Below are 11,602 nucleotides of genomic sequence, written 5' to 3' on the forward strand. Positions count from 1 at the left end.
GTTTCTCCCTCTCCTGCCCCTACTCCTGCTCATGCCCTCGCTCGCTCACTCTCTCAAATAAATAACTTTTTTTCCCAAAAATTTAAGGGGGGGTAAAAAGAATCTAGAACAATATATGCTTTATATGCATAAAGAAACAACAGTGGTTTTTTATGGGGGGACTAAGTGGGAGTAGACTTGGGAGCAGGGTTGGGAGGGAGACTTTTCACTATGTAAGTTTTTATACTTTTTGTGTTTCAAATCATGTGACTATATTATCTATTCAAAAACATAAATTTATACTTCCAAATAGCAGCCTAATGCACTGTAGCGGCAGATATTGTGATTAGAAAAAAAAGATAGGCTTTAAAGCCAGACAAAGCGTGGGTTCGAATCCCAGCTCTGCCTGATACTTGCCGAGGGACTCCAGACAAGTTACTTCCCCATCTGCAAAACAGGGATGAACACCTATCTAACTCACAGGGCTGTTGCAAATTGTATGAAATGATGGATGTGAAAATTAAAAAAAATATGTGTGCATTGTGCCCAGCACATGGTAGCTACTCAGTAATGGCTAACACGTTTCCTACCGGACATTTTTGCCATGCAATTTTTAGCCTCATCCTTAGTTTTAGTTTCCCATCAGCATTCTTTGGGTACAGTTGTTGAACTGATTGTAAATTTCCACAACCATACTGTCATGTCTCCTATACGTATGTCTTACATTTAATCCACATCAGCAGCCTGAAAGGCACTGTCACGTGCCTCACTTCCATGTCGTGTGCCCACCATTTACCTTGCTCTACCAGTCTGGTGACTCTACCCAAAAAGGAAATGAGGTCCGTCTGGAATTACTTGCTCTTCAGGGCACCTGGAGATAACCACTTTTCTTTCTAACTGCTCAGAAGCCTATGTTTAAATATTCTAGAACCCGCTTCTGTCAGCCCCATCGGCCTCACCAGGCTATGGTTCCCAGAGGTTGCCTTCCTCCTTCAGGGTCTAATGTACAACACTGTGACCATAGTGAATAATAATACTGTGTTGTGTACTTGAAATTTGCTAGGAGACTGCATCTTCAGGGTGGTCACTATGAAAAAAAATGGTAACTGAAATTATGGATGTGTTCATCAACTTGATTGCAGGGATCATTTCACAATGTATATGTATATTAAAACAGCATGTCATATACCTTAATATATATATATCATTTTATTTGTCGATTGCACCCTTAATAAAACTGGGTGAAAACAAAATTGGGATAGTGTTTTTGCTCTTTTCCAGCCCTCCCATGTGTTTTCTTTATGCTAAGAATCCACTGGGCCAGCAAATGTGAACTTACTTGCAATAAGGAGGCCCTCTTTTACCATCTCAGCGTTTATCCTGAACTTTGTAGTTCCCTTTATTGAGCTTGCTGGTTCCATTCATTGCAATCTGGTGTGTATTTTCCTTGGCAGAATACAGGCGAGCAAGAGAACGGGAGTGATTGTTGGGGTCCCGGCCTCCCATGTGGAGTAGTTGTGTGGTGACATAATCAACAGCTCTGGAATTATAGTGCTGAAGATACTTGCTGTAATTTGGAGACGGGGTCCCCAGATGGCAGTCGTGTATCACAGGCCTGGGCTCAAAACTAGCACTGGAAGCCACAAGCGTGTTGTTGTTTAGAGGATAGTTTTTCCACACTGTCATCTGTCTTCATTCACCAGCTGCTCTCAGGTAGATGTTCCTGGCCTGTCTCTGTTCCTTTAGCTCCTGATGTGCTTTTGTTTAATGCCCCTCCCCTCTTTTTTTGTCCCAGGATTCGGGAACCAAATGAGCTCTTCCAGGGCTTTAGCCTTCCCAACCCCAGGCTAAAAGATCTGTGTAATCCTAATGTATGCCTCCCTAGGCATGTGGCCGTCTGCCTGTTTAGATGTGCTCCTTTAAAATCTGAACCCACTGGGGGCACTAGGGTGGCTCAGTTGCTTAAGCAGCTGCCTTTGGCTCCGGTCATGATCTCAGGATGTTGGAATGGAGTCCTGCATCAGGTTCCATCCCTGCTCAGCATGGAGCCTGCTTCACCCTCTGCCTGCTGCTTCTCCTGCTTGGGCTCGCTCTCTCTCTCCACTCTCTCTATTTCTCTCTGGCAAAATAAATAAATAAAACCTTTTTAAAAATGTGAACCCACTGAAGAGTCATTTATTTTATGTAACCAATGAGGCATCTTTCTAATGTCTTTATAATTTAAGGGCTCTTTTATCTTTCATGCTCAGTACCAAACTGGGATCTCACTTTCATTCCTAAGCAGCCTTCTTTGGTATCACATTCCCTTCCTCTCTCTAATTTATATATTTGTGTTTTGTTTTGTTTTGTTTTTTTAGTCATTTTAAATTTACATACCATAAAATTCATTCTTTTTGGGGTACAGTTCTATGAATTTCAAAGAATGCATATAGTCAGGTAACCACCACCATGGTTCCATCAGCTCAAAAACTTGCCCAGGGCTACCCCTTCGAAGTTATCCCCAACCTTCTCTCCTGATCTCTGGCAACCACTGATCTGTCCCTGTATTTTTGCCTAAGCCAGAATGTCATATAAATGGAATCTTACGGTACGCAGACTTTTTTTTTTTTTTTTGTATGCAGACTTTTGAACCCAGCTTCTTTTGCTTCGCAACCTGCCTTGGCAAGTCATCTTTGTAGTCCTGTGTGTCAGACCTTCCTTCTTTTACAGATAAACCAGTCCGTTTAACCATTCGGCAACAAGACATCTGAGTTGTTTCCAGCTTTTGTTAAGGATGAACTGAGATATTTTAAACATTTGAAAACAGCATTTTGTATGAACACGGGTTTTTTTTTAAGGTTTTATTTATTTATTTGAGTGAGAATGAGAGAGAGAGAGCACGAGCAGGGGGAGCAGCAGAAGGAGAGGGAGAAGCAGGCTCTCCACTGAGCAGAGAGCCCGATGTGGGGCTTGATTCCAGGACCCCGGGATCATGACCTGAGCCAAAGGCAGACATGTAACTGACTGAGCCACCCAGGTGCCCCCTCGGGTTTTCATTTCACCTGACTAAATACATAACGTGGACTTGTAGAGGTGCACAGCAAGTGTGTATTCATCTTTATAAGAAAATACCAAAATATTTTCCAAAGTCGCAGTATCATTTTGTATTTGCCCTTGCAGCGTGTGGGAGTTCCAGTTTCTCTCCATCTCCACCAACACTTGATGTATTTTTTTTTTTAATTTAGACATCCTAATGGGTGTATAATGGTGTCTTGTGGTGGTTTTAATTTGCATTTCTCTATGGACTAATGATGCTGTATATCTTTTCATGTACTTATTTGCTTATCAGTATATCCTCTTCAGTGACATGTCTGTTCATGTTTTCTACCCTTGTTCTAACTGGATTTTTTACTGTTGAGTTTTGAGAGTTCTTTTTATAATCTAGCTACTAGTCCTATGTCAGTTATCTCAAATAATGCAAATATTTTCTCCCAGTTTGTGTTTTTTCCTGTCTATTACAGTGCTTTTGACAGAACACAAGTTTTTAGTTTTGACAAGGTTAAATTTTGTGGATTTTTCTTCTATGAATTGAGTTCTTGGTGTCATGTCTAAGATGTCTTTGCCTAGTTCTAGATTCCAGACATTTTCTCCTATGTTTTTTTTCTCAAAGTTTTATAATTTTATTTTTTACAATTAAGTCCATGATCCACTTTGAGTTAACTTTTGTATAAGTTATAAGACTTAGGCCGAAGTTTTGTTTCATTTTGTTTGCCTATAGAAGTTCAATTACTCCAGCGCCATTTGTCCAAAAGGCTGGCTTTCCTCCATTGAATTGCTTTTGCGCCTTTGTCAAAAATCATTTTGACAAACAGACCTATTGGATCTATTTCCTGGCTTTCTATCCTGTTCCACTGATCGATGTGTCTATCTTTTCACCAATACCATACTGCCTTGATGACTGGACCTCAGTCTTACTTTTTTTCTATTGCTACAGTCCCCCGGTGGTGTTATACATTGAATATCCAGGATGGAGAAGCCACATGCTACTCTCCAAGGGGAGGAAATTATCACAGCAGCCTGGGAACTCGTTGTGAGCTCTCCTGCGACCGGGGCTTTCGACTGATTGGACGAAGGTCGGTGCAATGCCTGCCAAGCCGCCGTTGGTCTGGAACTGCCTACTGCAGGCGTAAGTGCTGTGTGTGCACGTACGGACATGTGTATGTGGGGGAGGTCAGCCAGCCAGTCAGCCACTTGAGGGTATATGTTCTTGGAAATGTCACTATGCCCTCTGTAGAATGCAAACTGAGAATTTTCCACAGGTGCCCTGCAGGCCCTTTCCCCATCTTAACATTCTAGTTCATTTTCTCTCCCTGTGGTTATTGCCCAAGCGATATGGACAGTTAAGTAAAAACCAGCCCTTCTGACGCAGAGGGTCCAGGAGTACATATAAAGTTTAGGACTAGGGCCTAGAGTAAACCTGGGCCTTTCTCTGGAGCTCTCAAGGATGTGTGTGGTCTCGGACTCTTTCTTACTCGAGGTGAACTGTTACACTTTCTCCCCTAAGGCCTTAGAAGGCCTTGGCAGTGAAGGTATGAGACATCAGCTATCCTTCATTTTCTTCTGAAAGTCAAGAAGAATCCCTAAGGCTAGAATGGGGAAATACTAATACACACAGTCTAAATCATGTCCCCCTCAGCTCCCAAATCGCTACCTCTTATTCAAGCTCCACAATGTACCCACGTTTAGCCACTGAACTTTGTCTATCCGTATGTCCATCGCTGAATACCATTTGTAGAACCACCACGGGTGGAGGACCCTGCATTGGTCTCTTCAAGAGCTTGCTCAGTTCCTTGGTTACTCCCAGACTGCTTATCGACAAATGGGGTAGAAACACAAATGTGTGCGCATGAATGCGGTGTAAGTGGATGTATGGCAGTGAGCATTTTGAGAGAGATGGCATTGGTCAGAGAAGATGCTGTGGAAAAATGGGGAGGCTTGATAGCCAGAAAGAAAGAAGCCGTCACACACCTTTAGGTGATTGTAAGTAATTTGGCTTTGGACGTATTCCCCGCTCCGGAAGCGCAGCCCCTGCCGGGGCGGCGGGTCCCGGGCCGCAAGGCGCGCGGCTCTGCGCCCAGCGGGGTCACCGTGGCCGCACGCACCCCGCCAGCCGCGCTCGGGCCGTTTGAATCTCCCGCCCGAGCAGGCGCCGCAGGCCGGGCGGGAGAGGCGCGGCGGCACAGGGGCTGCGCGGCCGTATACCCACTCATTTCCAAAATGAACTTGAGTTGGGCTTACAAAATTAAAACGATATGCCTATAAATGAACATAAAATTAGTTAAAAGAATGGAGACACACATGTTTCCAGGTGCTTGGAATGAGTTAATTACTATGTTTGAACCCTGAATCTGGCTTTGTCCTTCCCCATTAGAGAGAAAAGGGCAAACACCTTGGGTCATTTTCACTGTCATATAATACTAGGAATACAAATTTATCCGAAAAGACAAACCTTTGTCCTTTGCCCTGATTTCAAGAAAGTTATTCTTCCATAGGTCTTTAAATAGAGGTTATTAGAAAACATAAAAGGCACTCATCTTCAATTCTTGTTTGGCCAAGAAGCCAAACGAACATAGATTACATAGAATTTTTATTCAAAGCTCCAATAACCGAACATATGCAGAGCTAGAACTTAGATAACCTAAAGTGTAACTTGCCTACTTCTCTCAAGTATCAGGTATCTCAAACTAAACTAAGGCAAACTCATAGTCAGGCTCACAAGCAATTCAGAGTCAGTCTACACTTTTAGCACACGTGGTGTCTAAAGCCCAAGGATTCCTCTTTAATCAAATACCACCAAGTCTGGCCCTCCAGGCACTGGTGTGACCTGTATTCTCACCCAGATGTAAGATGAACCTGCTTCCACATGAAAGTGAGCCTCATCTCTTCTCAGCGGTGAGCCTGCTCCTCCCCCCTTCTCTACCTGCTTCTCTGCCTACTTGTGATCTCTGTCTGTCAAATAAATAAAATCTTTAAAAAAAAAAAAGTGAGCCTCAGCTGAGGGGTGCTGTTGTAACCGCAAAATTATACTAAAAGGGGAGCTTTGCATTTGCTAAAGAGCATCTAGGATTTGAGGAACTAGTTCGGAAAACAGCTACTGAGGCCTTAAATGAATCCAGAGGTTTATATGCATTGTCTCTTTTAACCTGCACAATAATCCTGTGGAATATCTGTATTTTACTGGTGAAAGCACTGAGGCACAGAGAGAGATAAGGTAATTTGCTCGAGTCACAGAGCTAGTAAGAGGTGGAGCTGGGATCCAAACCTGGGTGGATTCCAAAGTCCATGCACTTTAACAAGTAATTCACTTCTTCAAGATACCCCCGACCTCCAAGAGTATTGCTGTGTTTTATGATATGAAAATTAAAAGGCAGCTGTGCACAAGAATGTAAGGACAGTTTGGGGTAGGGTTTTTTATACTTTCTGCTGCCTCTGATATGATTATGCCTGTGCTAGATGCCCAGGCATCACCTCCAGGTAGTCCCACAGGCCACTGAGCTTGCCACTTGGTTCTCCCTTAGAGATGAGATGCCACGTGCTGCCATTCATCACTAGTGGCACTTATACCTGCACGAATGGGGTGCTTCTTGACTCCCGCTGTGACTACAGCTGTGCCAGTGGCTACCACTTGGAAGGTGATCGCAGCCGAATCTGCATGGAAGATGGGCGATGGAGTGGAGGCGATCCCGTATGTGTAGGTAAATAGTGGTCGCTTCCATGTGTCCTGTGGCAAAGAGCCACCCTGGCATTATAGCCACAGGTGATGGGGAATTCTCACCACAGAGGCATTGCTGCTTGCTGTGAGGGTGGCATGCTGGGCACAAGCTCAACAAAGCGGTCACTTCCCCTGGTGCTGGGCTTCCTCTCCCAGTTGCACTGAGCGTCTTGAACCGCGGTGTGTCTCTTACCTACCCAATGGGGAGGTATTGCTTCTATGGGTTCCCTCCAGGGAAGGTAGGGGGCCCATGAGTCAGCACTTGATTTCTGACGCTGGTAGACCTAGATCCGCCCAAGATCCGTTGTCCCCACTCACGGGAGAAGATGGCAGAGCCAGAGAAACTGACAGCTCGGGTATATTGGGACCCACCCTTGGTGAAAGATTCTGCTGATGGTACCATCACCAGGTGAGGAACGGATTCCCCTTACACCTCCCAGTGGTTTCTTGGGCTGCCCACATTGCACTTCACAGGCTGATGCCACCATGATGATGTGCCCCAGACCCCAGTTCTAAGAGTCTGTTTCCTCAATGGCTCTCTTACCTGGTCCCATGCAGGGTGACACTTCGGGGCCCTGAGCCTGGCTCTCACTTTCCCGAAGGAGAACATGTGATTCGATATACTGCCTACGATCGAGCCTATAACCGAGCCAGCTGCAAGTTCATTGTGAAAGTACAAGGTCGGAAAGAAGTCTTCCATCTCTACATTGTTCATTATTCCTGCTCCACCCTGACCCTCTCCATGCCCACCACAACTCTTTCCCCTCTGTGCCTGAAACAGATGACTCTTTGATATTGGGAGAGGGAAAAAAACAAGTTCATTTATACAGGTTCATTCAGGAAGCTGCATTACATGTGTATACACACTTCAGAAACCCTGATTGCCCCGTAAGACTGTCTCATTCTAAATCTCGATAAAATTCATGAGTATACTCTGTATTTATTTCTTTTCTTAGTCTTCTAATCATCAAATCTAATGAGCCTTCATTCTCAGTCTTTGACCTCTGCTGAAATTGGTGGTTGGTGATGGCAGCCTGATTCTTCCTCTTTGGGTTGTGTTGTATTGTTTTGATTTGGGGTTTTTTGTTTGTTTGTTTGTTTGTTATAAAAATAATTCATGCTCATCATTGAATATTTTGGAAATAAATATACAAGGGGGAAAGAATCTATTGCCCCATCATCCAGAGGCAATTATTATTAATCTTTTGGGATTTTCTTCCCAGTCTTTTATCTACATAGACTTAAAAAAATAGATAGTTGAGCTCATACTGTACACCCAATCTTAGATCCCCTTTTTCACTTTCATTACAACACAGGTAGTTTTCTCATTTTTGAAAATTCTTCAGAAATATTTTTAATGAGAACATATTAACCTACTTCTTTTTTTAAAAAGATTTTATTTATTTATTTGAGATATAATGAGAGTGAGGGAGACAGAAAGCACAAGCACAGGGAGCAGCAGGCCAAGGGAGAAGCAGACTCCCTGCCAAGCAGGCAGCCAGATGCGGGGCTCGATCCTAGGACTCCGGGATCATGACCTGAGCTGAAGGCAGGTGCTTAACCAACTGAGCCACTCAGGTGCCCCTATTAACCTACTTCTAAGAATATATTTTGACTTGCTTAACACTTCTACCACTGATGGATATTCAAGTCTTTTCCAATTTATTATTGATATTAAAAATTAATTACATAAGATGGTCATCTTTGTGCAGGGTGTCTATAGGGTCTGAAAACAAACTTTTTGTTTTTACAGATGGATATTCTTTTTTATGATAATGTGTATACTCCCCTGCACCTCCAGATTTTATGAACACCTTTGTGTGCATTTCAGCTTTAATTCCTTAGGAGGGAAATTCTGGCCCCACCCTTGGCCACTGAAAACACAGAGAAGCTATTCATTCTGATCCTCCTCAGTCTCCTGATCTAGAAAACACAGCATGGGCACCCTCTTAACCTTTTGTTCCTAAAAGAGATACCATAGACCCTAACGTGAACCCCTTCCTGACAGTGAGACGCTGCCCAACTCTAAAACCACCACAGCATGGCTACCTCACCTGCACCTCGGCAGGGGACAACTATGGTGCCACCTGTGAATATCACTGTGATGGAGGTTATGAACGCCAAGGAACCCCCTCCCGGGTCTGCCAGTCCAGCCGCCAGTGGTCAGGATCACCACCCATCTGTGCCCGTGAGTGAAAGCAGAGGGGTGAGCAGGGTGGACATACTGATCAGGGCTACTTTGGAGGAGGAAAGGCAGAAACAACCAAAAAGAGTTAACTTGAAAGACTGCAACTCCTCAAGGTGTTGTTACCTATGCTGGAATGAAGGAAAGGCTGTACTCTGAACTGACCATATGCTCTTGTCCTAGCTATGAAGATTAATGTCAATGTCAACTCTGCTGCTGGCCTCCTGGATCAGTTCTATGAGAAACAGCGACTCCTCATCATCTCAGCTCCTGATCCCTCCAACCGATATTATAAAATGCAGATCTCAATGCTGCAGGTGAGACCCACCTCCTAATTAGGGCTTAGCTCCTTTACTTACCCCCTAAGCCCACTCCATTACTAAGCGTTACCTAGCCAAAGCCATTTGTGCAGGAGGGAGAAGTAGATAAGACACAATAGATATGCTCATTGGGTCTTATAAAAAGGTTCTTGAAGAGAACTCATGGAGTACTAATGGGACCAAGAGACCCAAGAGAAACAGCTCTCAGGGGCTGGGACCAAGAGAAACAGTTCTGAGGAGCTACAAGAGTCTAGACAGCCAGGTAAGAGAAGATGCTGTTTAGGGGGGGATTTCTAAAGGTTAAATCTTAGAAGTTGTTAAGTCAATATTCAGAGGCTCATGATGGCAGCAGCTCTATCAAAGGGATGATCCTGGGTGTCCATACCAAAACCAACCTAACGCCTCCAGCAATCTCTCCCCACCCCCCCAAAAGGGCAGACAAAGACAACACCTCAGCTTGAACAGAAAGCAAGAGCAGGAACAGGAAGCAGCCAGTAAGGACAGTGATTCTGAGGTTCAGGACTAGAGGAGTAGCCCAAAGATTAAATAAGGGATTGGGTGCCCCAGAGTGTTCACTGTTGTTTTAAACCTTGCTCTGGGTAACTGACTCAAAGGTGACCCTGCAAGACAAAGAGCCAGGATAGGGTTATAGGGTGTCCTGCCCAGTGTGAGGAAGGCAACAAAAGGTAATGAAAAAGGCACCAGCCCTACTTCGGAGAACTGTTGGAGACTGAGAGAAGGCCATGGCTATGTAGCCTAGTGGTAAGGAGCATACACTTGGGCAGGCACTATCAGCCCTCAGTCTGAGTCTTGGCTCAGCATCTTGCTGTCATGCAAATTTGGGCAAGTTACTGCGTCCCCTACAGAACAGGAATGATACCACCTCGTTAGGGGTGTTGTAAGGATTCACTGATTTCTGCAAAGCATTAGGAATTTGCGTTCAATAAACAATAGCCATTATAATCACATCACCACAGCCACCTGTTAAGAGCCCATGTTGGTTGGGGAAAGCCAGTGCAGTACTCAACAAGGAGAGATTATGTTCCTGCAATGTATCAATTACATTTAGCTTTTCTACACCGCATGGTGTGAGAGGTTTGGTACATTTCACTGGGACAAAAGAAATACTGTTAGGGCAAATGCATTGGGAATGATAGAGGAAAGAGACAGTTGAACCCCATGGGATGATGGTTGGGGGAGAAGCCCCTCCTTTCCTATACTGCCTCAGGGTAGTCCCAGGAAAAATCAGCTAAGTAGCCTTGGGTTTGAGTCTAAGGACCTATTGCATCAAACCTTCGCTTCTCTCCCAGCAATCCACCTGTGGACTGGACCAGCGCCATGTGACCATCATTGAACTGGTGGGGCGGCCACCTCAGGAGGTGGGGCGCATCCGGGAGCAACAGCTGTCAGCCAACATCATCGAGGAGCTCAGGTCCAGGCTGGAGGCCACAGGGAAGGGGAAGGGACAGAAACCTTGGGCAGGACACTGGCAATGGGAGGGTTGGGGGAGAAGCAACAGACACTACCCTCTTGAGGCATGTCTTGTGTTTGAACTCTTTGGATGCGATAGATAAAACCAGAGAATATCTGGTAGAATATCAAAATCAAATGGGCAGAGGAGAGAGTGTAAAACACTGATGACCAGGCTCCACTCCAAACTACCTCAGGACTGTGCTTTTATTTATTAATTTTTTTTTTTAAAGACGCTATTTATTTGACACAGAGAGACCGCGAAAGAGGGAACACAAGCAGGGGGAGCAGTAGGCAGAGAGAGAGGGAGAAGCAGGCTTCCCGCCAAGCAGGGAGCCTGACGCAGGGCTCAATCCCAGCACCCTGGGATCATGACCCGAGCCGAAGGCAGACATTAATGACTGAGCCACCCAGGTGACCCAGAAGGGTGCTTTCATAAGGCACCCCAGGTGATTCTGAATCATAGCCAGGGCTGAGATACAGACCCAAACATGACTCAGAGAAGCCTCTGATTCTGTTGTCTCATGGCCTCACCTCTTTGTCTTCAGTCTTGAAAGGAGCAAAAGGCATCTTTTTAGGCACTAAAATCTGAATCACACACCTCTGGACCCTGGGCAAAGAGAAGACTATTGGGGACAGGTGGTAGAAATGGACTTTTCTCATCATCTATCCATTATCACCCCTCCGATGCCTGCATGTACACTCAGTTCCAATAAAGCTATCATTGCTTGCTGTTCTCTATAAATGATACATGCCTCTCAGGCTATTGCAGTGTGGACAGAAAGATTCAGTCCCAGGTAGGGGAGAGCCTGGGAAACACACAGAGGAAGGAGACTGCAAACTTGCATCTCCAAATAGAAGAGCTGACCAGGTAATATTAACCAATCTCAGGGCTGC

At 44.9% G+C, this 11,602-nt stretch overlaps 1 protein-coding gene across 1 annotated transcript in view; it reads left to right on the plus strand.

Annotated features, from left to right (window-relative positions):
• SRPX2 (sushi repeat containing protein X-linked 2) overlaps window positions 1-11,602 on the plus strand; it is a 29,935-nt gene that overhangs the window by 12,707 nt on the left and 5,626 nt on the right. Inside the window, exons 4-10 of the mRNA XM_059158658.1 lie at window positions 3,953-4,144; window positions 6,537-6,713; window positions 7,013-7,139; window positions 7,289-7,410; window positions 8,739-8,918; window positions 9,099-9,232; window positions 10,546-10,667. Of these exons, the coding sequence (XP_059014641.1) occupies window positions 3,953-4,144; window positions 6,537-6,713; window positions 7,013-7,139; window positions 7,289-7,410; window positions 8,739-8,918; window positions 9,099-9,232; window positions 10,546-10,667 (1,054 nt within the window). The remainder of the gene's footprint in view (window positions 1-3,952; window positions 4,145-6,536; window positions 6,714-7,012; window positions 7,140-7,288; window positions 7,411-8,738; window positions 8,919-9,098; window positions 9,233-10,545; window positions 10,668-11,602) is intronic.

The sequence above is a fragment of the Mustela lutreola genome, chromosome X (assembly GCF_030435805.1).
Source record: "Mustela lutreola isolate mMusLut2 chromosome X, mMusLut2.pri, whole genome shotgun sequence".
In the NCBI taxonomy this organism is placed as follows: domain Eukaryota; kingdom Metazoa; phylum Chordata; class Mammalia; order Carnivora; family Mustelidae; genus Mustela; species Mustela lutreola.